General features: G+C 40.6%; 1 protein-coding gene and 1 pseudogene across 1 annotated transcript in view; both read left to right on the top strand.

Moving 5' to 3' along the window:
* The first annotated feature begins 552 nt into the window (after window positions 1-552).
* On the top strand, window positions 553-1,080 carry LOC124520543 (60S ribosomal protein L27a-like; annotated as a pseudogene).
* Window positions 1,081-2,017: 937 nt separating this feature from the next.
* Window positions 2,018-27,690, top strand: part of HERC6 (HECT and RLD domain containing E3 ubiquitin protein ligase family member 6) — a 60,004-nt gene continuing 34,331 nt past the window's right edge. Inside the window, 8 exon segments of the mRNA XM_047091592.1 lie at window positions 2,018-2,273; window positions 5,049-5,208; window positions 6,996-7,072; window positions 10,177-10,404; window positions 11,749-11,843; window positions 13,553-13,680; window positions 20,597-20,733; window positions 21,398-21,465. Coding sequence (XP_046947548.1) covers window positions 2,075-2,273; window positions 5,049-5,208; window positions 6,996-7,072; window positions 10,177-10,404; window positions 11,749-11,843; window positions 13,553-13,680; window positions 20,597-20,733; window positions 21,398-21,465 — 1,092 coding nt within the window. The 5' untranslated portion in view covers window positions 2,018-2,074.

The raw sequence follows: 27,690 nt of genomic DNA on the forward strand, positions 1-27,690 counted from the left end.
GTTATAAGCTAGCCACATTCACCTCCCACTGAGTGATCTCAATCCCCCATCTGGCTTTAAGTATCCTTTCTACACTGAAACTCTCAATTTTATGACTCCACCCTGACTTCTCTGCACAACTCCAAAACAGTTAATCCTATTGCCTCCTTATATAACAAGCATCCCACAGTTAATACCAGACTGGACTCCTGACCCCCCAGCCCCAAAGTGAAGCCTCACTCAGGCTTCCCCATGCCAAGAAAGGGAACCACCATTCACCCAGCTGTTCAGGCCAACCTTGGAATAATCTTCATCCCTTTCTTTTTTTCTCTCCTCCTTCTTCCAACCCATCAGCAAATCTGTGGACTCTTTCAAAACATCTTGAATGTGTCCATTTCTTCTCTCCTTCCTTCTAGGGTACTGCCTTAGTCCCAAGGGCATCCTTCCAACCTGGCCTCCTACAGCAGCCTCTCCTAACTGGCTTTTCTGCTTCCATTTTTGTTCTATTATATTCTACATGGCAGTCGGAAGGAATCTTTTAAAACTAAAGTCAGATCATGTCACTTCTCTCTTCAAGACCTTCCAACTGTGTTCTTTCTTCCAGGCTGCTGACATGCCATCCAGACTGAGAAAGACCCGGAAACTTTGGGGCCACGTGAGCCATGGCCACGGCCTCATCGGCAAGCACTGGAAGCACCCAGGAGGCCGGGATAATGCTGGTGGCATGCATCACAGGATCAACTTTGACAAATATCATCCAGGTTACTTTGGAAAAGTTGGTGTGAGGCATTACCACTTAAAAAGGAACCAGAGCTTCTATCCAACTGTTAACCTTGATAAACTGTGGACCTTGGTCAGTGAGCAGACACGGGTAAATGCTGCCAAAAACAAGACTGGAGCTGCTCCTATCATTGATGTGGTGTGATCGGGCTACTACAAAGTATTGGGAAAGGGAAAGCTCCCTAAACAGCCTGTCATCGTGAAGGCCAAATTCTTCAGTAGAAGAGCTGAGGAGAAGATTAAAGGTGTCGGGGGAGCCTGTGTCCTGGTAGCCTGAAGTCACATGGAGAGAGTTTCATTAAATACTAACAACTGCTTTTCTAAAAAAAAAAAAAAAAAAAAAAAACCTTCCAACTGCTCTCCTTCACCCTCTGCCATTAGATATGAGCATGATTCATTCCCTCATGTCCCATGTCCCCTAAGCTCCCTGCTCAAATGTCACTTCATCAGAGAAGTGTTCTCTGAAATCTTATCAAAAAATACAAGTTCCTGGGACGCCTGCGTGGCTCAGCTGGTTAAGCTTCTGACTCTTGATTTCGGCTCAGGTCATGATCTCATGGTTGTCACTTCAGGCCCTCAGAATCCCTAGTCAGGCTCCATACTGGCAGTGCGGAACCTGCTTGGGATTCTCTCTCCCCCCCCCCCCGCCCCTCCCCCACTCATGCAGTCTCTCTCTTTCAAAATAAATAGACCTTAATAAAGAAATAAGTATTTAAAAAATACAACTTCCTTCTGACCCCACTATTACTTTACTGTTATATTTCTTCATGTTGTCACTTGACATTATACTATTTACCTGTTTATAAACAGGAGAATGTTAGTACCATGAGGATTTTGCATTACCAGTGCCAAAAACAGCTTAGAAAATGCTTCGGATGCTTTTATTAAGCATCCTAGGCATTATTCTAACATTATGTATTATCTGTTAAATTACCCTAACATTAGATTTGCTGTATTACTGTCCACATTCTCATTGACTTGGTAGCTGAGGCACGGATTCCTTAGGCAACTTGCCCAAAATCACACAGCTCATAAATGACTTAGCTAGTATGTAAGTAAATCCAGAAGCTCTTCCTCTGGAGTCCCTCTCTGCTCCTCAGCACTCGAGGGTCACGTTTGATCCACAAAAGCCATTGGCCAGGGTGCTCGATGACTAAGGGTGCCAGGGCGGTGCTGCTGTGGGGTGGGGAGTCGGACTCCCTGATGTTATCCTAGCCTCCAGGTTTCCGGCAAATCAGCACACAGCCTGTCACTAACCTTGGCGAGCCGGTCCAGGCTTAACGCACAGCCACTGGAGGCCGGGCGCGGGAACGGGATGTACCTGTGCTGGGGCGCCAGCTCCAAAGGACCTCTGCGCCGGAGGCCTGCGGCCCGGGGCGGTCCCGAGCTTCGGCAGGCCGCCAGCGGGGAGCGCCACTCGCTGCTGCTGCTGAGCGACGGCGCTGTGCACTCATGCGGGGACAACAGCCGGGGCCAGCTGGGGCGGAGAGGCTTGCAGCGCGAGGAGCAGCCAAGTAAGTGCCCGGGGCAAAGGTGCGGGGCGCGGGGCCAGGCAGGGGATGCTGCTGGGAGTCCCGGGTCCCCTGGGCCTCCAGAGGCGGGGAAACGGTGCTCCACGCCTTCGCGCGCAACTTCGTCAGTTTTGTTTTCCAGATGCGCGGTTGCTTTCGGTTTCCAGTTCATCTTCAAAGCGAAACTGACAGCGAAACTAACGGGACCGCGTTCCTTTAAAAAGAGATGTGGTACTTCCCACTAAGTCTCTCCATACTAGTCCTTGCCTGAGCGAATCTATCTGGGCCGATCAGAACGACCTTCCAAACTGGTTTAAGGGCGGGACACCTCTAACTCTCAGAAATAGCCCACGGCGTCTTTTTTTTTTTTTTTAAATAAAATACATAATAGCATTTTTACCATTACTGATTATTATAACACAGGAAAAGAAATTGCCTATAATTCCTATACCCAAAGACAACTACTAATATTTTGATGCATTTCTTTTTTCGCTTTTTCTATCATACATTTAATTTTATAAAAGCATGTCATTATATAGTTTTGTATACACAGTATTATGCAACCCTGTAAATTGCGCTCTTATGAAACATATCATGAACATTGCCCTTTTATTATGATTTTTTTAATGTTTATTTATTTTGAGAGAGACAGCTCGAGTGGGGGAGGGGAAGAGAGAGAGAGAGAGAGAGAGAGAGAGAGGAGAGTGAATCCCAAGCAGAGTCATCAGCACAGAGCCCCACGCGGGGCTCCATCTCACCAACCCTGAGATCATGGGCTGAGTAGAAATCCAGAGTTGGTGGCTCAACCCTCTGAGCCACCTAGGTCCCCCTTATTGTGTACTTTTGGAAAATACATTTTAAATTATTGCATAACATTCTAGGCTTTAACAGTGCAATTTAATTATTTTTCTTTGTTAGAAATTAGGGTGTTTTTTTTTTCTCATTAGAGGCTTTTATAAATAATACTATGATTGCCATTATTTGACCATATTTCTGATTACTTACCTAGAATAATCCCAAGTGTTGTGTCTGGGAGGAAAAACTTCTCCTCTACCCTATTAGTTCTTGTTCTGAAGGCCTATGAACTAAGCTGATAAAGACAGATTAACATGAGAAAAAGCATACAATTGTATTAATATTTTATGTGCACAGGAGTTCACAGAAAAGAAGGGAAACTCAAGAAGTGATTAGATTCAGGGACTTATATGCCATTTTAGCTAAGAAAAGGGGTTTTGGACTTTGAAGGATGATCAGTTGTGGGGAAGTGACTAGGAAATGTATGAGAGAGATTAATGAAAGAAAAGGGTTATTTTGGTAAGAGCTGTCTATACAGACTCATCTTAGTGCCAACTCTAATGATAAGAGTTACTCTTCTCTTCCTAGTATGGAAGAGGGGGTACATCTTTACAAGGAAATTTTATGCTCTGCTTTTAGGTGGATGAGGGGAGGGCAGAGAACTCTTCCTGCTTCTCTTGATTTTCAGTTGCCTTCAACTCCAAAAATTGCTCAAGTGGAATATTTTGGGATGGCATATCCTAATCCCTTTTAGGTGGAAATGAAGGGCAACATAATACTTGATGCCAAATTGTTGTCTAGGAATGTGGTACCAGTTTCAGCCTTCATGAATGTATGAATCTTTGGGACATTTTTTTTATTGCCCCATGGTTTGAAACTAAATAATTGAAAAGGATAAGATCACACAGGTTTAAAAAAAGAAAACTAAAGGCTCCTGGGTGGCTCAGTTAGTTAAGTATCCAACTCTTGATTTCGACTCACGTCATGATCTCACAGTTCGTAAGATCAAGCCCCAAATCAGGACTCTGTGCTGGCATCATGGAGCCTTCTTGGGATTCTCTCTCTCTCCCTGTCTCTCTTCCCCTTCCCTTCTCTCTCTTTCTCTCTTTATCTCAAAATAAATGTGATATATTTAACTCAAAACCTCTAATAATTCAGAAACAAACACTTTGGAAAAAGCTTAGATTGACTGGTAGGGATCACACTACAAATGATTAGGTTTTCATTTGTGGGCATTTTTGGCTCATGAGAGGCATATTACTACTTTTTAAAAAAGATTTTATTTTTTAAAGTAATCTCTGCACCCAATGTGGGGCTCCAACCTACAACCCTGAGATCAAGAGTCACAAGCTCTACAGACTGAGCCAGCCAGGTGCTCCTACTGCATTCTTTGTGAGAGGATCTGGCTTCTGCCTCTTACATTCATGAGGCAGGCTCCCTGCCCATTTCCTCCTGAGCAAGGAATTCACTATTCTCACTGTTCAGGGCTGGGAAAGTCAGAAGAGGAGAGTGGAGGCAATCCCATCTTCCCTCTGTCTCCTTTTGTTTTGCTACCATCCTTATAGAGAAATGTTAAGTCAAGCATCGTAGTTCCTACAAGTTCCCTTTCTCCATGAAGCTCATCCTATTCTAGTCTATGCTATGCTATTCTATATTGGAAGCGAGAGGAGGGGTCAGAGGGAGAAAGAATCCCAAGCAGGCTCCATGCTCAGCGCAAAGCCTGACATGGGGCTCAATCTCATGACCCTGGGATCATGATCTGAGCCAAAATCAAAAGTCAACTGACTTGATTCAGCGGGGTGCCCCTGAAGATCATCCTTTTAAATAGTAACCATATTCCCATACAGACAGCGTAATACACATTGAGCTTTTTTCCTTCAAACTTTAGTGTGGATGTCAAGGCATGATTTAAAAGTCCATTGGAAAAGATGAGAAATCTGAGTGATCTTTCTGAGAAGTTTTATTTTGTTTTTGTTCCTGAAGAACCAATTCAGGCATTGGAAACTCTACGTGTTGAACTGGTGAGCTGTGGAAAGGAACACTCCCTTGCTGTCTGTTACAAAGGAAGGGTCTTCGCATGGGGAGCTGGTTCTGAAGGGCAGCTGGGAATTGGAGAATTTAAGGAAATAAATCTTATACCTCAGTAAGTATTTCCATTCATTCATTCATTCATTCATTCATTCAGTATTTTTGAGTTTCATGTGCTAGGCACCATGCAAGATGTCAGGGTACAAAGATACTATGACAAACTCCCTAACCTCAAAGATTATAGTGTAGTGAGAGAAAAAACTCCTAACCCCAATTATTATTTAATTAGAGTCCTATGAAGAAGGTCAGGGTAAAATGAGAACATGTGATTCCTTGATCTTAATCTCATATATTGGAAATAACCGAGGGGACCCACTTGGTAAATAAATAAATATAAAATAAACATAACCTATAAATAAAAATAAAATATAAAGATTACTTTAAAGTAAAAACATTGAACAGAAGATGCAGAAAGAAATCTTATTGGAAATTCCCTTCTGACTAAAGCAAAGACTCCTTGAAAAAAACAGCTGCCATTCACAGCTTGGAGGGAGTTTCTTATGAATTCAGATGCTGTGAAGACAGACTGCCCAAAAAACACAAAAAAACCCTATGAAACCTTCCATACTCTCCTACTGAAGCCCTGAAAACCTCCCTTTTGCTATACTGATATATATATATGTATATATATGTATATATATATATATGGGGATTCCACAAATTTTCCATTACTGGCAGCTCCCATCTGTACATATAAATAAATTTTGTCTTTTCTCCTTTCAGTTATTGTCAGTTGTCAGTTAATTTGCATGCCCCCTATCACTGGATCCAAACCAGAAGAGGAAACTTTTACTTATGGAAAAGTAGTAAGATGATGGGATAAGGGGGAGGAATCATATCCTCATAAACAGCTTCCTAGGACAAATGATATGACAAGCAGTCTGAATTGTACATTCATGAGTTACATGTGTAAGAATTTTAAAAAGCATGATTTTTAATACCAGGAGGTTCCTTTTTGTTACCTCTTCTGGTTTTGAATTGTATGAGTGCTGTGGCTTTGGAGAACAAGCATTGAACTTTGAATGAAAAGACGAAGGTTTGAGTCTAGTTCTACAACGTGATACCTGTAACATGATTCCCTAGAGCAAACTAGAACTCTGACCACTACTAGATGCAACCATATGAAATTGCTGGTAGTTACCTTTTTGATCCACAAAAATGGCAATGTAATAGGATTCAACCTAGTGATTTATTTATCAAATAGGGCTTAAATCAGGTAATGTAAATAACAGTGTTCTATAAATTTTAAAGCCCTGTGTCATATGTGCATGAAGAAATTTATTTTTCTTTTAAGGCAATAAATATAGAATAAAAGTTAGTACATTATATACTGCATTAAAAGTCCAATAAAAATCACTTGTGTATTATAACTGTTTAGATTCTGCTCTGTACCTTTATGCTTGTTGATATCATGTTAAAAACACTTAGAGGGCTTTGGCTTAAAGGTACTACAGAAATATAAGAAAATAAATTATTTCTAGGGAAAATATGCCCAGGTTGCCAACAATCCTGAAAACAATGAACGCATGAATGTTGAATGTTGGTTTGACAGCAGTTTTAAGCAAGTAATTCTTTATAATTTCTAAAGATTATACACCAATCAGGAAAACCACCATTACTATGGTGTTTCTGATTATTACCAAACAGCCTTATATATCTGCAGTCATCAAGAGAACTATTCTATTGTAAAAAACATTAAAGTAGCCCAACTCATAAAAAAAGAAAAGAAAGCTATTTCTCTAAACCAAATGTATTACCTGGGATTATTTTGCATATCTGTAGTTCACTTGGTGAGCCACTCTAAAGAAGGATTAATAGATTTTTGTATCATTTTTACTACAGGAAGATAAAAACTCTGACTGGTATAAAAATTATACAAGTTTCCTGTGGAAACTACCACTCTCTGGCATTATCAGAAGGTAAAAATGGCTTTTTGGATCTTCTAAGTATCATTACAAAGTAATTTGTCTTTAATATGAATGATACCTGTTGATTTTTAATGCAGTGGAACTAATTTTAATGCATTTAGAAGTTTTTAACTTTTTAGATTTCATAAGTTCTATTGTTCTTCATTGTTTTTTCAATTGTCTTTGTTCTTATTATACTCTAAGTAGTGACTCATTCATATCGATGCTATAAAGGGTCATCTCTGTTCTCATGACCTGATCTGACTCTCTCAGAATTTAGTAGTGGTTTTATTTCCAGAACTTTGCCCTTTGTGCTGAATGGCTGTATACACCGGCAGACTCAAATACACTAAGGCCTATTTGTTTTTTTGACTTAGATCAAAGAAAGAAAAGTCAAAATGTCAATGTGGTGGCTGGGTGGCTCAGTCAGTTAAGCATCTGACTCTTGACCTCAGCACAGGTCTTGATCTCAGGGTTGTGAGCTCAAGCCCCACGCTGGGCTCTGTGCTGGATTTTACCTACCTAAAAAGAAAAGAAAGAAAAGTCAAGGTATCAAAATCATGACTATATTTTTTCTACTAACATCCCCCATCCTTTGTCCATCATCATTCAAAATCTTTCAATGGAGAGTGTTGCAGGGGAAAAACTTTTCTTCCATCCTCTTAAGTTTAGCACCTGGTAGCCTGCAAATTTATGTGATAAAAGACAGATTAACAAGACAAAAGGCACGAGTTTTATTAATATTTTCGTGCATAGAAGTTCACAAAAAAGAAGTGAAACTCAAGAAGTCATTAGACTTGGGGACTTATATACCATTTTAACAAAGGAAAGATTTGGGCTTTGCAGGATGATCAATTGTAGGGAAGTGACTTGAAAATATGTGGAAATAATGGAAGATAAGAGTTATTTTATTAAGGGTTATTTGTGAAGACTCATGTTGATGCAGAATTTCCATCACTGGTGATGAGTCACTGCCCCATCCCTGGTGCAGGAAAGGACACCTTCACAAAGGGAAATATATACATTGCTTTTGGGTGGATAAGAGGAGGGGCAGAGAACTTTTCCTGCATAGATTGATTCTCAATTGCCTTCAGCTCAAGATAACCCTTATGCCAAAATGACATATTTTGGGGTGGCATATTCTGATTGCCTTCAAGAGACATTTAACATTTGTATGTCCCTCAGGTGATATGCATAATTGCAGCTGTGCCACAAGAGCTATGAACAGCCAACGTTTATTTCCTGGTTGCCTTCTGTCGCACCAGCTATTTTGTGAAATGCTTTACATGTATAATCTCATTCAATCACTTAACAAACACCGAACCTGGGCATTATTTGTATTCTCATTTTAGAAATGAAGAAATTTGGACTCAGACTTTCAGCAATTTGCCTAAGGTCACACACTAACAGTGAGATTTGAACCACTACTTGTTTACATCCCAATCCTAAGTGCTTAACCACTGGACCACACAGGCCATGACACCGTACTATAATCCTGTGGCTATTGTATAATTCCTTCCTGCCATTTCCAGCTATTTGATCTAGGGCAAGTTATTTAACTTGACTCTCGATTTTCTCATCTGTAGGAGGACTGATGTCTACCTTACAGGCTGTTTAGAAGATTCAGTGAAACAAGACATACAATATATCCTGCACAGTCCAAAGCAGATAGTAGGGGTACAATAAATATTAGTCTCTTTTCCTTCCATACTTTTCTTCTTCTTAATTATTGAAATAGTTTGAATTACTTCCTCAGTGTATTGATTTGTCTTTACATTGGTCTGGATTGTGAAGGTTGTTTGAAGCCCGGGTACCCAGTACATTTGCTATGGTGAACTGTGAGTTCTCATAGACCTTAATGTGGGTTTGACATTCTGCATTGTGCCCTCAGAAATACTTTTCAGTGGTAGAACTAGCTTTATAAGAGTTTAAAAAAGAAAAATTATATGTAATAACATAAACATCTGAGACACGTTGGCAGTTTCCTGGGTAGACAATGAAACATTAGAAGATCTTGACTTTTGACCTCATGTAAATTATCCACCTGTGGTCAAATTCAACATAAAATGTTGTTGGTTGTTTTCTCCCATCCAGTCATTCCACAAATATTTGTTAAGTGCCTATAATGTTTCCAGCAAAGAAGATATAGCAGTGAACTAAGACTGTGCTTTCATGGAGTTTATATTATGGGGGTATGTAGGGGAAGTGAGCCTTAAACACATAGACAAATAATTATGTCATATAACAGAGATAAGGGTGTGGGGGAAACAAATGAGGCCAGGTAAGGGAATGGGAGCAAGTACTCAAGTGGAGGAAAGGGGTCTTTCTCTTTTATAAAGGATGTCATGGAAGCTATTTCTTACAAGGTGAGCAGACACCAAAAGAAGGGGAGGAGGGAGACAAGATGCTAAGGCCATGATCCAAAGGAATGATCCAGATGTAAAGGCCATGAGGTTGTGGCATACTCAACAGGGAACAGCAGGGGCTCTGGAAAGTTATGAGCAAGGGGGAGATGAAGTCTGAGATGTGTCATGGGGAATCCTGGTGACCTGGCGCTTGTGAGCTGTGGTGAGAATTGGCTTTTTATTGAGTGAGACAGAAAATCCCTAAAGGGTTCAGTCTGACTTATTTTTTTAAAAGACCACTCTGGCTACCCTTTGGAGAACAGACAAACATGGACTCTGGGAGCCCAGTGAGGTGCTGTTGTAATCTTCCAGGAGAAAAGTGATGGTGGCTTGGTGGCTAAGGTGGTAACAGTGGGGAGGTGAGAAGTGGTCAGATTCCAAATACATTTTAAAGATAGAGACTTTAGGATTTGCTAGGTAGAAGGGTATAAAAGAAAGAAAGGAGATGAGCATGATTCTCAAGATTTCTAGTCTGAGCAGCTGAAAGAACACAGTTGCCCTTGACTGGGAGGGAGAAGAGGAGTGCATGTTGTTGGAAGGGACTTTTGAAGGTGTTCTTGACCATCCTCCTTGCCTTTAGTCAGAATACTCTAACCTCTTTTGTCCCTATTTTAAGTATTAAAGATCTTTAGAATTAGGGTGGTAGTTTTTACTCGAATTTGATATTCCAATATTTTTACAATTTTGAATTTCTCTTCTTTATTTTTGTAGATGGCCAAGTGTTTTCATGGGGAAGTAACAGCCATGGGCAGCTGGGCCTGGGGAAGGAGCTCCCCTCCCAAGCCAGCCCACAGAGGGTGAGGTCCCTGGATGGCATCCCCCTGGCTCAGGTGGCTGCAGGCGGGGCCCACAGCTTTGCCCTGTCTCTCTCTGGGACTTCATTTGGCTGGGGAAGCAACAATGCAGGGCAGCTGGCCTTCTTCGGGAGTAAGGTCCCAGGTAACAAGATAATCTTGTTCTTGCAGTAAATCATTCTTTCTTTGCAGTTGGAAGACCAGCTCTGCAAAGGGTGCTCTCAATGATTAGAGCAGTGATTCCCAGGCTCTGGAATATATTAGAATCACCTGGGGTGCCATCTTAATGTTTGATTGCCACTGTAATATATTACCAGAAACTTGTGGCTTGAAACAACATAGATTTCTTATCTTATAGTTCTGGTAGCCAGAAGTCTTATGCAGGTCTCAGTGGGCTAAAAAAAAAAGTGTCAGCAGCTTTGGGGCAACCAGGTGTGGGGTGGGGATGGACGTTGCATTATTTTCTTGCTTTCTTCCCCCTCTAGAGTCCATTTACATTCCTTGACTCATAGCCCCCTTCTTCAAAGCCAGCAATGGCTGGTTAAGTCTTCCTCAAGTCACTCTGACAGTGACTCTTCTACCTCCCTCTTCCTCAGTCAAAGGAGGAATTTGTAAGTACATTGGGCCCACACAGATAATCCAGGCTAACCTCCCTATTTTAAGGTCAACAGTTTAGCAACTTTAATTCCATCTGCTTCCTTAACTCCTCTTTGCAGTGTAACCTAACATATTCACAGCCTCTGGGGAAAGGACACGGATATCTTCCGAAGTCCCTTATTTTTTCTACTGCAAGAGCATTGAAAAATCCCAGTGCCCACCCCCTCCAAACAAGTTGCAGTGCCCAAGTTAGACCCTATACCAAGTAAATCAGAATGTCTGAGGATGGAAACCAGGCATCGGTCATTGTTAAAGATTCTACAGGTTATTCCAATGTGCAGTCAAGTTTGAGAACCACTGGATTAGAAGATGCTAGCTGGAGAAAAAAACAGTTCCTGGCAACCCTTAAACTCACTATGAAGTCTTCCCCATGAACCCTGATCCTCCTCTGTTCAGTTCTTTACATTCAGCTAACGTATTTGGTGCCTGTTAAGTACCAGTACTTACATCTCGTCTCATTTAACTCTGCCAACATGAAATAAGTCTTATTTTCTCAATTATTATTGCATATTTGCAGAACACCTACCATGTGACAGAAATGAATAGTAACATAATGGCAATATTACTGGTAATAAAGGTCTTAAAACTTAGCTTTGTAGGAGAATAGTGTTAGGTGTTATAGAAGACCAAAGTTTCCAGAAATAAATGCTAAAGGACTGCCTTTCTTTCTTTTCCAAAGCAGGGCTTTCCCTCTATTTTATAATACTTCTGAGTGTTCATTTTAAAAATTATGTTAACTAATTACAAGATGATAAAAATATTAAAAGATGTAAAAACTCATGGATTCTGAGGTTGGTTCTTATACTCTAGACATTGTACTTTCTTTCAACAGTGCAAAGCTACAAGCCTCGTTCAGTTGGTGCGCTGAAAACTCTCGGTGTGGTTTATATCAGCTGTGGTCATGAGCACACTGCAGTGCTTACCCAGGTAATCTAAAATGTTTTGCTATTTTTCGCAAATGAGAAATGTTACCACAAGGTATAGGTATTGGCTGTTAAAAGCCATATGCGTATCAGTATCTCAACTATATCTATTCAATGTACAAATATCTAAAAAGGAGAAATTAGCCAAATATAAACCATGAAAGTTTCAAGATCCTCTAACAAAAGCTAACTTCAGCTTTAGGAAATATTTTTAGATACCTGCTGAGTTAGATTAATATAGGAGAGAATCCTTTTAGGAATGATTCATTCATAATGTAGTTCTACAGGTGAAAATTATTATAGAAGAGATGAAGTAATTTTTACAGATTTCAATAACCCAAATTATAGACTAGAACCTACTTTGTTCCATTTCTTGCTTGGCAAAATTATGAGCCTGCTTTGTAAATGTTTGCTTCCTCTTGTTATACTGGCCAAATAGTATATTCCAAGGGGGTGGATTCTCTCCATAGCCATAAGGAATAGACTTGAAAACTATTTGTGTGGTTGAAATGATTATTTAAAAACTAAATATCTAAAATAATTTGTATTACTTGTTTTAACTTTAAAAAAAATTTTTTTAACATTTATTTATTTTTGAGACAGAGAGAGAGAGAGAGAGCATGAACAGGGGAGGGTCAGAGAAAGAGGGAGACACAGAATCTGAAACAGGCTCCAGGCTCTGAGCTGTCAACACAGAGCCCGACGCAGGGCTCGAACCCACAGACCGCGAGATCATGACCTGAGCCAAAGTCAGACGCTCAACCAACTGAGCCACCCAGGCTCCCTGTTTTAACTTTTTTAATGTTTATTTTTGAGAGAGAGAGGGAGAGCGTGAGCGAGGGAGGAGCAGAGAGAGACGGGGACAGGGGATCTGAAGCAGGCTCTGTGCTGACAGCAGAGACCCCGATGTGGGGCTCTAACTCACAAACCATGGGATCACGACCTGAGCCGAAGTCAGACGCTTAACCAACTGAGCCACCCAGGTGCCCCGGTATTATTTGTTTAAAAGCGTGTTTGGATTATATTATTCTTAGTGGACAGGAGAAAGCTAGAGTTGTTTTAATCAAGAGTCATCTTTGGTTGCACTTGTGTGGCTCAGTTGGTTGAGCCTCCAGACTCTTGGTTTCAGCTCAGGTCCCCATCTCTTAGTTTGTGGGATAGAGCCCTGTGTCAGGCTCCACGCTGATAGCACGGAGCCTGCTTGGGATTCTCTCTCTCCCCATCTGTCTCTCTGCCCGTCCCCGACTCACACTCATTTTCTCTCTCTCTTTCTCAAAATAAATAAACAAAACTTTAAAAAAAATCATTTTTTGAGGGGCCCCTGGCTGGCTCAGTCAGAAGAGCATACAACTCTTGATAGTGGGGTTGTGAGTTCGACCCCAAGGTTGGGTGTAGAGATTACTAAAAAAAATAAATACACTTTAAAAAAATCATCTTTTGAGAAAAGATTATTTTCAGAGAAATGTTCAAATAAATAAAGCAAACCTCTATTTAAATGTGTTATTCTTGAGCCATCCATTGATTCTACAATGAAAGCCAACGGTTTTTCATGTTTAATGAGTTAACTTACATACACTCTTAGAAATAATAAATATAAGACCCTTCATATAGTACTCTCATATAATTCTCTGATGATACTTATCTTTAAGTTTCTAGTTACTTTTTTAAATATGAAATTAGTTTGATTCCTTCTATTCCTTCTTTTTTAAACAGAATGGGAAAGTGTTCACATTTGGAGACAATAGCTATGGACAGCTGGGACACAGCCCCACTGCTGAGAAGACAGGTCCACAACTCATGGAAGGAATTGAAGGCCTAGTTTCACAGATAGACTGCGGAAGGTAATAGGCTAGTTTTTTGTTTGTTTGTTTTTAGTGTGAGTAGAATGTGTTATATTTTATGATTTAGAAATGACTCCTCAGCAATGTTTCAAAACTTAAAACACAAAATATGTAACTACTATTTTTCTAGATCATTTTCCTTTCTGAAAATTTACTTCTTTTAAATATAGTTTAAGTTTTCTATTTTTTCTTCTTTATTCCAGACATTTCATTTATTTAATAAGAATTTATTGGAAGTCTACTGTGTATAGACCACCTTATTAGGTGCTGAAGGTTGGCAAGAGGGTTTAAAATAAAAACAGTGGTACTTGCCTACTTGAGTTGATAAAGCAAAATTAAAGTATTCTCACACAAATAGAAGATAATACATATTTACATATGCATTCAGAGTTTTGCATAACCTAATTATGAGGACACTGAATATTATCTACCCAATTTATAAATAACAAAGCTTACATTTATTTAAAAAAAATTTTTTTTAACGTTTTTATTTATTTTTGAGACAGAGAGACAGAGCATGAACAGGGGAGGGGCAGAGAGAGAGAGGGAGACACAGAATCTGAAGCAGGCTCCAAGCTCTGATCTGTCAGCACAGAGCCCGATGTGGGGCTTGCACTCACAGATCAGCTCATGGCCTGAGCTGAAGTCGGAGGCTCAACCGACTGAGCCACCCAGGAGCCCTACAAAGCTTACATTTAAAACACAAATGAAGGAGAACCTGGGTGGCTCAGTTAAGCATCTGACTGGCTCAAGTCATGATCTCTCGGTCCATGTGTTCAACCCCCACATCAAGCTCTGTGCTTGACAGCTCAGGGCCTGGAGCCTGCTTTGGATTCTATGTCTCCCTCTCGATCTCCCCCTCCTCAACTCACACTCTATCTTTCTCTCTCTTAAAAGTAAATAAACATTAAAAAAAATAATAAAACAAATGGTAGACAAGAGGCCTATGGAAGAGGGTAGGAAGGGCAGAGAGGCCGTACACACAACCCAGACAGGCGGCAGGGAGCTGGGGCAGAGGCGCAGCCTGCCTGCCAAGCAGAGGCCCCGAGTCTGGCTGGCAAAAGCGGAGGGGCCGGCCGGAGTGTGTTCTGACAGCAAGCGGGACTTAACATCTGGAGGGTTATAAGTTAACAGATCTTCTCGGTGAGCGGGAGGGCTGGAGGACAACGGGAAGGAGAGTTGTTGAGCCCGGACAACAGAGCACAGCTTGGCGGGGAACAAAGGTGCTCGCCAGCGCCATCTCCGTTGCCCATCCCCTAGCCGAAACCACAAAGGGAACGAGTTCCTGTCAGGGAACTTGCTTGCACCGCGCAAACACCCAACGCTGTGCTTCTGCGGATCCATCGGACCCATCCCTCCGGAGGCGGGTCTGACTCCCTCCCGGTGCCACAGGGCCCCTCCCGAAGCAGATCTCCGAAGGAAAAGAGAGCTGAGCCTGCCTCTCCCGCCCCTGTGCACCTTGCGGATCCACCCCAGCTAATATGCCAGATCCCCAGCACCACAAGCCTGGCAGTGTGCAAGTAGCCCAGACGGGCCATGACACCCCACAGTGAATCCTGCCCCTAGGAGAGGGGAAGAGAAGGTACACACCAGTCTGTGGTCCCAGCGGTGGGCTGGGGGCAGACATCAGGTCTGACTGCGGCCCCGCCCACCAAAGCAAGTTATTCCAGACAGCACACGGGAAGTGCCCTGCAGTTCCCCACCACTCCAGGTACTATCCAAGATGATGAAACGGAAGAATTCCCCTCAGAAAAACATCCAGAAAATAATGACAGCTAACAAACTGATCAAAAATGATTTAAACAATATAACAGTAAGTGAATTTAGAATAATAGTCATAAAATTAATCGCTGGGCTTGAAAACAGTATAAAGGACAGCAGAGAATCTATTGCTACAGAGATCAAGGGACTAAGGAACAGCCAGGAGGAGCTAAAAAATGCTATTAATGAGCTGCAAAATAAAATGGAGATGACCACAGCTCGGATTGAAGAGGCAGATGAGAGAATAGGTGAACTAGAAGACAAAATTATGGAAAAAGAGGAAGCTGAGAAGAAGAGAGATAAAAAAATCCAGGAGTCTGAGGGGAAAATTAGAGAACTAAGTGATGCACTAAAGAGAAATAATCTACGTATAATTGGTATTCCAGAGAAGGAAGAGAGAGGGAAAGGTGCTAAAAGTGTACTTGAAGAAATAATAGCTGAGAACTTCCCGGATCTGGGGAAGGAAAAAGGCATTGAAATCCAAGAGGCACAGAGAACTCCCTTCAGACGTAACTTGAATTGATCTTCTGCATGACATATCATAGTGAAACTGGCAAAATACAAGGATAAAAAGAAAATTCTGAAAGCAGCTAGGTTTAAACGTGCTCTAACATATAAAGGGAGATCGATAAGACTAGTGATGGATCTCTCTACTGAAACTTGGCAGGCCAGAAAGGAATGGCAGGAAATCTTCAATGTGATGAACAGAAAAAATATGCAGCCGAGAATCCTCTACCCAGCAAATCTGTCATTTAGAATAGAAGGAGAGATAAACGTCTTCACAAACAAACAAAAACTGAAGGAATTCGTCACCACTAAACCAGCACTACAAGAGATCCTAAAGGGGATCCTGTGAGACAAAGTACCAGAGACATCACTACAAGCATGAAACCTACAGACATCACAATGACTCAAACCCATATCTTTCTATAATAACACTGAATGTAAATGGACTAAATGCACCAACCAAAAGACATAGGGTATCAGAATGGATAAAAAAAACAAGACCCATCTATTTGCTGTCTACAAGAGACTCATTTTAGACCTGAGGACACCTTCAGATTGAAAGTGAGAGGATGGAGAACTATTTATCATGCTATTCGAAGTCAAAAGAAAGCTGGAGTAGCCATACTTATATCAGACACACTAGACTTTAAATTAAAGGCTGTAACAAGAGATAAAGAAGGGCATTATATAATAATTGCAGGGTCTATCCATCAAGAAGAACTAACAATTATAAATGTCTGTGCATCGAATACGGGAGCCCCCAAATATATAAAACAATTACAAACATAAGCAACCTTATTGACAAGAATGTGGTAACTGCAGGGGACTTTAATACCCCACTTACAACAATGGATAAATCATCTAGACACATGGTCAATAAAGAAACAAAAGCCCTGAATGAGACATTGGATCAGATGGACTTGACAGATATATTTAGAACTCTGCATCCCAAAGCAACAGAATATACTTTCTTCTCGAGTGCACATGGAACATTCTCCAAGATAGATCACATACTGGGTCACAAAACAGCCCTTCATAAGTATACAAGAATTGAGATCATACCATGCATACTTTCGGACCACAATGCTATGAAGCTTGAAATCAACCACAGGAAAAAGTCTGGAAAACCTCCAAAAGCATGGAGGTTAAAGAACACCCTACTAAAGAATGAATGGGTCAACCAGGCAATTAGAGAAGAAATTAAAAAATATATGGAAACAAACGAAAAGGAAAATACAACAATCCAAATGCTTTGGGATGCAACGAAGGCAGTCCTGAGAGGAAAATACATTGCAGTCCAGGTCTATCTCAAGAAACAAGAAAAATCCCAAATACAAAATCTAACAGCACACCTAAAGGAAATAGAAGCAGAGCAGCAAAGACACCCCCAAACCTAGCAGAAGAAGGGAAATAATAAAGAACAGAGCAGAAATAAACAATATAGAATCTAAAAAAACTATAGAGCAGATCAATGAAACCAAGAGTTGTTTTTTTGAAAAAATAAACAAAATTGATAAACCTCTAGCCAGGCTTCTCAAAAAGAAAAGGGAGATGGCCCAAATAGATAAAATCATGAATGAAAATGGAATTACAACCAATCCCTCAGAAATACAAGCAATTATCAGGGAATACTATGAAAAATTATATGCCAACAAATTGGACAACCTGGAAGAAATGGACAAATTCCTAAACACCCACACTTCCAAAACTCAAACAGGAGGAAATAGAAATCTTGAACAGACCCATAACCAGCGAAGAAATTGAATCAGTTATCAAAAATCTCCCAACAAATAAGAGTCCAGGACCAGATGGCTTCCCTGAGGAATTCTACCAGACGTTTAAAGCAGAGATAATACCTATCCTTCTCAAGCTATTCCAAAAACTAGAAAGGGAAGGAAAACTTCCAGACTCATTCTATGAAGCCAGTATTACTTTGATTCCTAAACCAGACAGAGACCCAGTAAAAAAAGAGAACTACAGGCCAATATCCATGATGAATATGGATGCAAAAATTCTCAATAAGATACTAGCAAATCGAATTCAACAGCTTATAAAAAGAATTATCCGCCATGATCAAGTGGGATTCATTCCTGGGCTGCAGGGCTGGTTCAACATCTGCAAATCAATCAACATGATACATCACATTAATAAAAGAAAAGATAAGAACCATATGATCCTGTCAATCGATGCAGAAAAGGCATTTGACAAAATTCAGCAACCTTTCTTAATAAAAACCCTCGAGAAAGTCGGGATAGAAGGAACATACTTAAAGATCATAAAAGCCATTTATGAAAAGCCCACATCTAACATCATCCTCAATGAGGAAGAACTGAGAGCTTTTTCCCTGAGATCAGGAACACGACAGGGATGTCCACTTTCACTGCTGTTGTTTAACATAGTGTTGGAAGTTCTAGCATCAGCAATCATACAACAAAAGGAAATGAAAGGCCTCAAAATTGGCAAAGATGAAGTCAAGCTTTCACTTTTTGCAGATGACATGATATTATACATGGAAAATCCGATAGACTCCACCAAAAGTCTGCTAGAACTGATACATGAATTCAGCAAAGTTGCAGGATACAAAATCAATGTACAGAAATCAGTTGCATTCTTATACACTAATAATGAAGCAACAGAAAGACAAAGAAACTGATCCCATTCACAATTGCACCAAGAAGCATAAAATACCTAGGAATAAATCTAACCAAAGATGTACAAGATCTGTATGCTGAAAACTATAGAAAGCTTATGAAGGAAATTGAAGAAGATATAAGGAAATGAAAAAACATTCCGTGCTCATGGATTGGAAGAATAAATATTGTTAAAATGTAAATACTACCCAAAGCTATCTACACATTCAATGCAATCCCAATCAAAATTGCACCAGCATTCTTCTCAAAGCTAGAACAAGCAATCCTAAAATTCATATGGAACCACAAAAGGCCCCGAATAGCCGAAGTAATTTTGAAGAAGACCAAAGCAGGAGGCATCACAATCCCAGACTTTAGCTGTACTTTAGCTCTACTACAAAGCTGTAATCATCAAGACAGCATGGTATTGACACAAAAACAGACACATAGACCAATGGAATAGAATAGAAACCCCAGAACTAGACCCACAAATGTATGGCTAAATAATCTTTGACAAAGCAGGAAAGAATATCCAATGGAAAAAAGACAGTCTCTTTAACAAATGGTGCTGGGAGAACTGGACAGCAGCATGCAGAAGAATGAAACTAGACCACTTTCTTACACCATTCACAAAAATAAACTCAAAATGGATAAAGGACCTGAATGTGAGACAGGAAACCATCAAAACACTAGAGGAGAAAGCAGGAAAAGACCTCTCTGACCTCAGCCGCAGCAATTTCTTACTTGACACATCTCCAAAGGCAAGGGAATTAAAAGCAAAATGAACTATTGGGACCTCATGAAGATAAAAAGCTTCTGCACAGCAAAGGAAACAATCAACAAAACTAAAAGGCAACCAACGGAATGGGAAAAGATATTTGCAAATGACATATCGGAAAGGGCTAGTGTCCAAAATTTATAAAGAGCTCACCAAACTCCACACCCAAAAAACAAATAATCCAGTGAAGAAATGGGCAGAAAACATGAATAGACACTTCTCTAAAAAAGACATCCAGATGGTCAACAGGCACATGAAAAGATGCTCAATGTCGCTCCTCATCAGGGAAATACAAATCAAAACCACACTCAGATATCACCTCACGCCAGTCAGAGTGGCCAAAATGAACAAATCAGGAGACTATAGATGCTGGCGAGGATGTGGAGAAACAGGAACCCTCTTGCATTGTTGGTGGGAATGCAAACTGGTGCAGCCGCTCTGGAAAACAGTGTGGGGAGGTTCCTCAAAAAGTTAAAAATATACCTACCCTATGACCCAGCAGTAGCACTGCTAGGAATTTACCCAAGGGATACAGGAGTACTGATGCATAGGGGCATTGTACCCCAATATTTATAGCAGCACTCTCAACGATAGCCAAATTGTGGAAAAAGCCTAAATGTCCATCAACTGATGAATGCATAAAGAAATTGTGGTTTATATACACAATGGAGTACTGAGTGGCCATGAGAAAGAATGAAATATGGCCCTTTGTAGCAACGTGGATGGAACTGGAGAGTGTGATGTTAAGTGAAATAAGCCATACAGAGAAGGACAGATACCATACGTTTTCACTCTTATGTGGATGCTGAGAAACTTAACAGAAACCATGGGGGACGGGAAGGAAAAAAAGAAAAAAGAGGTTAGAGTGGGAGACAGCCAAAGCTTAAGAAACTCTTCAAAACTGAGAACAAACTGAAGGTTGATGGGGGGTAGGAGGGAGGGGAGGGGAGGTGATGGGCATTGAAGAGGGCATCTTTTGGGATGAGCACTGGGTGTTGTATGGAAACCAATTTGACAATAAATTTCATGTATTAAAAAAAATAAATGCGTTACTATGCAAAAAAAAAAAGTTAATATTCACCTACCATTTGTTTAACCACATCATTTGGTACCCTCTCATCCTGACATTATAATAAGGGATCTGAGTACTTAGTAGATAAACCTGTTATTTTGTATTAGGAGACATCATCTTTCTCAAAAAGTGAGTACCTTGGTCTTCAGTATATTCTCTCTCTTGCAGTTACCATACCCTTGCGTATGTCTACACCACAGGCCAGGTGGTATCTTTTGGTCGCGGACCAAGTTGCAAAAGCTGCTCAAATCATCCGGAGCCTCTGACAGAGAACACTGACGTTACCTGCCTGATTTCTGCTGAGAGTAAAAGTGGTTCCACTAAGTCATGATTTTGTTTTAATTGATGCCACTGGAGGAGAAATATTATTTATCTTCCTTTCACAGGAGTACATAGACCTCTGGTTCTTTTAGTACTGTTACTTTTAATTAAGACAATATGCAGTTTTTCTTATGTAATGATTCCTGGAGTATTTAGTAATTTTTTTCTGAAGATTAAGGTAATACAAAAAAGATCCCAAGTTGATGAATTATCAGAAAGATATACTTTTATATATTTAATCAAACCTCTTCTAGGGGCGCTGGGTTGGCTCAGAGGAGCATGTGACTCTTGATCTCGGTGTTGTGAGTTCAGGCCCCACCTTTGGTGTAGAGATTACTTTAAAAAATAAAATCTTAAAAAAAGTACATCTAAAGCACATCACCTTGGTTTCATTAAGCAAGTGCATGAAAAATTAAATTTTAAGCTAAGTGTGTATGCAACATGTAGGCTGATCAAAATAAATCGTTTATGGTGCTTGTTAAAATTCATTTAGAAGAATACTAATTGCCAATAAATAAGTAAATTTAGCTTGGTAATATATCAGGTTTTTTTTTAAGGCTATTTTTTCAAAGTAGTTTTAGGTTTATAACAAAAGATTTATTTTTTACTTCTAAAAACAATAAACATGGATTTATGACTTTCTTTTAGGACTTGTGGATGTTCAAGTCAAGCACATTTTTGCTGGAACACATGCCAATTTTGTGACAACTTACAAGGTATCTATTACACTTTCTGTTTCTTTTAAAAATCATTGTTTTCCTCTAGATTTCAAACCAGTATTTGAAACATTGTATCATTTGTGTATATTCAAATTTTTTACTAAAATAATAAGATCCTCTGTTAGAATGCTTCTTAAAAAATCTGTAATTTTCACTTCCTCATTTGGCTTCCTGAGAGATGAGACCCCCAAATCTAAATTCATTGTTTTTACACTGTTTATTATTAAGTAATATTAATGATAATATTAAGAGCAGTGATTAATATTAATTGATTAGTGTTAATTGTAGCCCTCATGCATGAAGGACCAATCAAAATACTCCAAGTCAATCAACACATTTAATCCTCATGTCAATTCCAATTAGTATTATTTCCCCATTTTATATAGGAAAGAACTAAGTCTCAGAGAAGTGGACTCACCCAAAGTTGCACTGCTAAGTGGCAGAGCTGAATCCAGGCAATCCAGCTCCAAAGCTTAAACCATTACCCACCGTACCATAGTACCCTCCCAGTTGGTGACAGAGAGGATTTTATCATATTTCCGGGTGAAATGCTTGTATGGAGGTGGAAGTATACAGATGTACCTCATTATATTGGCACTTTGCTTTAGTGCGTTTTTTTACAAACTGAAGGTTTGTGGCAATGCTATATTGAAGAAGTTTATGGGCACCATTTTTCCAACAGCATTTGCTCGCTTCTTGTCTCTGTGTCACATTTTGGTAATTCTTGCAGTATTTCAAACTTTTCCATTTTTACTATATATGTTATGGTGATCTGTGATCAGTGATTTTTGATGTTACTGTTGACATTGTTTGGGGATGCCATGAACCATGCCCCTCTAGGGTGGCAAACTGAAAGGTGTGTGTTCTGGCTGTTTCACCAACTGGCTGTTCCCCTGTCTCTCTCCCTCTCCTTGGGCCTTCCTGTTTATTCTCTGAGACAAAACAATATTGAAATTTGGCCAGTTAATAACCCTACAATAGCTTCTAAATGTTCTGGTGAAAGGAAGAGTCACATGTCATTTTAAATAAATAAGAAGCCAGAAATTATAAACTTAGTGAGGAAGACCCATCGAAAGCTGAGACAGGCTGAAAACCACATCAAACCTAGCTAAGCTGTGAATGCAAAGGAAAAGTTCTTGAAGGAAATAAAAAGTGCTACATCAGTGAACACACAAATGATAAGAAAGTGAAACAGCCTTACTTCTAATATGGAGAAAGTTTTAGTGGTCTGGATAGAAGATCAAACATTCCCTTAATACCAAAGCCTGATCCAAGGCAAGGCCCTAACTCTCCTCAATTTTATGAAGGATGAGAGAGGTGAGGAAGCTGCAGTACAGAAGTTTGAAACTAGCAGAGTTTGGTTTGTGAGGTTCAAGTAAAGAAGCCATCTCCATAACATCAGAGTGCAAGGTGAAGCAGCAAGTGCTGCAGCAAGTTACCCAGAAGATCTAGTTAAGATGATTAATGAAGGTGGCTACACTAACCAACAGGTTTTCAATGCAGATGAAACAGCTTTCCATTGGAAGAAGATGCCATGTAGGACTTTCATAGCTAGAGAGAAGTCACTGCCTACCTTCAAAACTTCAAAGGATAGCCTGACTATCTTGTTAGGGGCTAATGCAGCTGCTGACTTTAAGTAGAAGCCAGTGTTCATTTACCATCCTGAAAATCCTAGGGCCCTTAAGAATTGTGCTTTATCTAATCTGCTTGTTCTCTATGAATGGAACAACAAAGCCTAGGTGACAGCACCTCTTTATAACATGGTTTATAGAATATTTTAAGGCCATTACTGAGATGTGCCAAAAAAATAAAAGTTTTCTTTCAAAATATTATTGCTCATAGACAGTACACCTGGTCATCCAGGAGTTCTGATGGAGATGTACAACCAGAATGATTGTTTTAATCCCTGTTAACATAACATCCATTCTGTAGTCCATGAATCAAGGAGTCATTTTGACTTTCAAGTCATATTATTTAAGAAATACACTTCATAAGGCTACAGCTGACGGTGCCTGGGTGGCTCAGTCAGTTAAGCGTCTGACTTCAGCTCAGGTCATGATCTCACAGTTTGTGAGCTCGAGCCCTGCATCAGGTGAGCCTGAGTCCTGCTTTGGGTGAGCCCTGCTTCTGTCTCTCCCTCTTTGCCCCTTGCTCACTTGCGCCCTCTCTCTTAAAGAAAAAAAAAAAAAGGCTACAGCTGTCATTGATAGTAATTCCTCTAATGGATCTGGGCGAAGTCAATTGAAAACCTTCTGGAAAAGATTCACCGTCCTAGATTCCATTAAGAACATTCATGATTCATGGGAAGAGTTTAAGATGTCAACATTTAACAGGAGTTTGGAAGAAACTGGTTCCAGCCCTCATGGGGGACTTTGAGGGGTTCAAGACTTCAGTAGAGGAAGTAACTGCAGTGTGGAAACAGCAGGAGAACTAGAATCAGAAGTGGAGCCTGAAGATGTGAATGAATTGCTACAATCTCATGATAAAACTATGAATCGATGAGAAGTTGCTTTTTATGGATGAGTAAAGAAAATTGTTTCTTGAGATGGCATCTACTCCTGGTGAAGATGCTGTGAAGATTGTTGAAATGATGACAAAGGATCTAGATTTTTACATAAACTGAGTTGATAAAGCAGCAGCAAGGTTTGAGAGGATTGACTTCAATCTTGAAAGAAGCTCTGTAAAATGCTGCCAAACAGCATCACGTGGTACAGAGAAATCGTAAAAGGAAGCACCCATTGATATGGCAAACTTCAGTGTTGTCTTATTTGAGGAAATTGCCACAGCTATCCCCAACCCTGACCACCAACATGAAGGCAAGATTACAACCTTCATCAGAAGAAATATTATGACTCACTGAGAGCTCAAAAGATGACTAGCAGTTCTTAGCAATGAAGTATTTTTTAACTGGGGTGCCTGGGGTGGCTCAATCGGTTAAGTGTCCAACTCTTGGTTTGGGCTCAGGTCATGATCTCACAGTTCACGGGATCGAGCCCTGCACTGGGCTTCGCACTGACAAGCAGAGCCTGCTTGGGATTTTCTCTCCCTCTCTCTCTGTCCCTCCCCTGCTTGCAATCTCTCTCTCAAAATAAACTTAAAAAAAAAAAGATATATACATTATTTTTTTTAGACATGATGCTTTTTCACACTTCATAGGCTACAGTATTGTGTAAACATAATTTTTATATGCACTGGGAAGCCAAAAAATTCATTTGACTCACTTTATTGCAATATTCGCTTTATTGTGGTAGTCTTGAACTGAACCCTCAGTATCTTTAAGGTATGCTGTATGTAGTTATTTTCCTAATTTGTACTTTTTTTTTTTAACTATCAGGAATGTTTTAACCATGACATCCATACAGATTCTTACTATATTCTCTGGGACAGAAAACGGTCAGAGCCAAAGGTTTCTGTGCTGCTGGGTTGGTTGGGTTGTACTTGTCTGTTCTGTTACAGCCATTCAGCCAACCAGCAGCTGCCTGCTGTGTCTCAGGCTCTGGTTTTGGTGCTTGGGATAAAAGTGAGTAATACAGGCAAGGTTGCTCTCATTCATGGCATTTGGATTCTACAGGGAAGGGCAGACAATAAATATGTAAATACAAAATAAGTAACATTGTGTTAGAGAGTCATAAGTGCTCTGAAGCAAACAAAGCAGGTCGTGGGAGACTGATGAAGTGGGCTTCTTTAGAAATGTCAATTAGGGGGGCGCCTGGGTGGCTCAGTCGGTTAAGCGTCCGACTTCGGCTCAGGTCATGATCTCACGGTCTGTGAGTTCGAGCCCCGCGTTGGGCTCTGTGCTGACTGCTCAGAGCCTGGAGCCTGTTTCAGATTCTGTGTCTCCCTCTTTCTCTGACCCTCCCCTGTTCATTCTATCTCTCTCTGTCTCAAAAATAAATAAACTTAAAAAAAAAAAAAGAAAGAAATATCAGTTAGGGAAGACCTCTCAGTGGCTGGGACATTAATTGGATACCTTAGCCATGCTTAGATCCAAAGAAAGAGTGTTCCAGCCAGTGGGAACCACACATAGAGAGACCCTGTGGCAAGTATTTGTTTAGCATGTGAGGACAGAGAGAGGGCCAGAAGGGCAGAGCACATAGGAAAGGGTGAAGAGTTATATGGGATGGAGGCAGGTAGGTGAGATGTGGTCAGTGTGAAATGTCCTTGAAGATGAGATCTGGTTGGATGTCCAAATCTGGAGCTCAGGGAGCATGTCAGCACTGGAATATAGACATGGTAGTTGTCCAAGTATAGACAGTACTTGAAGCTGAGGCCTGGAGGAAAGGTTACCTATTAAGAGATAAAAATGAGAAGAGAAAGGGGACAGAATCCAGCCGTGAGGGACTTCTCCATTTAGAGGTCTGACAATGAGGAGGTGCCAGAAGACAAAGTGAAAAGGGCCAGTTTCTGAGATGGGGGAAAACCAGGAGAGGGTGTGTCATCAAGGCAAGAGAAGAAGGTATTTCCAGAAAGAAGTGGCTAATCCATTTCACATACTGCTGAGAGGTCAAGTAAGGTGAGCACAGAGATTATTTTGGAGAATGATCCCATTCAAATGGAGAAAACGATGGTGCATGAGAAAGAATGGATAATTGCAGAAGCAATGTCCCTCAGTAGGAGAGAAGAGGCGGGATTCTGTCCACATAGAATGTAGGGGTGTGAACAGAAATATTTATTTTATTCTAATAAGGAACAGTGGAGGTGGGGGGGGGGGGAGGTGATGATGGAAAGGTGCCTGATGGCTTTAATTTCCTCAGTGACACACAAGGCACGGTCCTCATCTGGGAGTGAGTGGAAGAGAAGAGGAGTGTTAGAGGTTTGGGAATAAAAGGAAAGTGTGCAGTAGTTGTCTCAGAGAGTGAGAAAGCAAATGTTGTGGGAAATTACTAAACAGTGTTGGGTGCCCATTTGACATTTGTGGTAGTAGACTTCAAGCGAAATCAGTCAGCACGGTTGTGCAATTTTCTCCAGTGAATGGATTGGATTCGGTTTTGTTTGGATTCAATTTTGGAGTAATCCAGACTTGATTTTAACCACAGATGGAGTTTTACTAGGTAAGTACAATAGGAAAGTGACAGAGTAGGAAGTATTTGCAAGGGACTTATTATAGTGCTGACCATGGGCTCTAAGCTGGGTAAGGATGAGGCGGAGGATGAATAATGACCAAACAATAGGGTCAGTGGATTGGAGATCCTAATGGCCTCAAAGAATGTTCGAGTGGGTTCCACTCTAAAGCAAGTGGAAGTAAGTCTGCTCTGTCTGCTAACAAAACACCATAGATGAGGTGCCTTATGAACAGCAGAAACTTACTTCTCATAGTTCTGGAGTCTGGGAAGTCCAGGATCAAGGGGCTAGCATACTTGGTGTCTGATGAGGACCTGCTTCCTTGTTTGTGGAAGGCTATCTTCTTGCTGTGTCCTCATATAGCAGAAGGGGCAAGCGAGCTCTCTGGAGTCTCTTATAAGGGCTCTAGTCCCATTCATGAGAGCTCCATCCTCATGACCCATGCACCTCCCAAAGGCCCCACCTCTTTTTTTTTTTTTTTTTTGAGAGAGAGAGAGAGAGAGAGAGAGAGCAAGGGAGGGGTAGAGAGAGCCGGAGAGAGAGGAGCCTGAGCAGGCTCTGCACTATCAGCACAGAGCCCAACGTGTGGCTTACTCCCACGAACTGTGAGATAATGACCTGAGCTGAAATCAAGAGTCAGATGCTTGACTGAGCCACCCAGGTGCCCCAAGCCTCCACCTGTTAACGCTGTCACACTGAGGGTTAAAATTTCAACATATGAATTTGGGGGGAACACATTCAGTCCATAACATTCTGTCCTCTCCCCCCAAAAAAATTTATGTCCTCTTGCATACAAAATACATGTATTCTGTTCCAGCATTCCCCAATGTCTTAACTCATTCCAGCATCAAAGAATGTTGGATTGAGAGTTTCACTCTAAAGTAAGAGAATCAGAAAAATGGTGCATGGTAACCAGAAGAGAATGTTTCTAATAGAAATTTTAGAAGGCGAAACAATTATTGATGATTACAAAGCATAGGGTATCACCTGTACCTAGGGCAGTGGTTTTCAACTAGGAATGGTTTTGCCCCTGGAAACATCTGGCAATGTTTGGAGACATTTTAGGTTGTAGAAAGGATGCTGGGGTGGCTGCCACCAGCACCTTGTAGGTAGAGGCCAGGGCTGTTGCTAAACATCCTTCAATGCACAAGACCTTCACAA

Source organism: Lynx rufus, unplaced genomic scaffold (assembly GCF_022079265.1).
Source record: "Lynx rufus isolate CCGP_SWC_20201006 ecotype Redwood Valley unplaced genomic scaffold, mLynRuf1.p SCAF_3, whole genome shotgun sequence".
In the NCBI taxonomy this organism is placed as follows: Eukaryota; Metazoa; Chordata; class Mammalia; order Carnivora; family Felidae; genus Lynx; species Lynx rufus.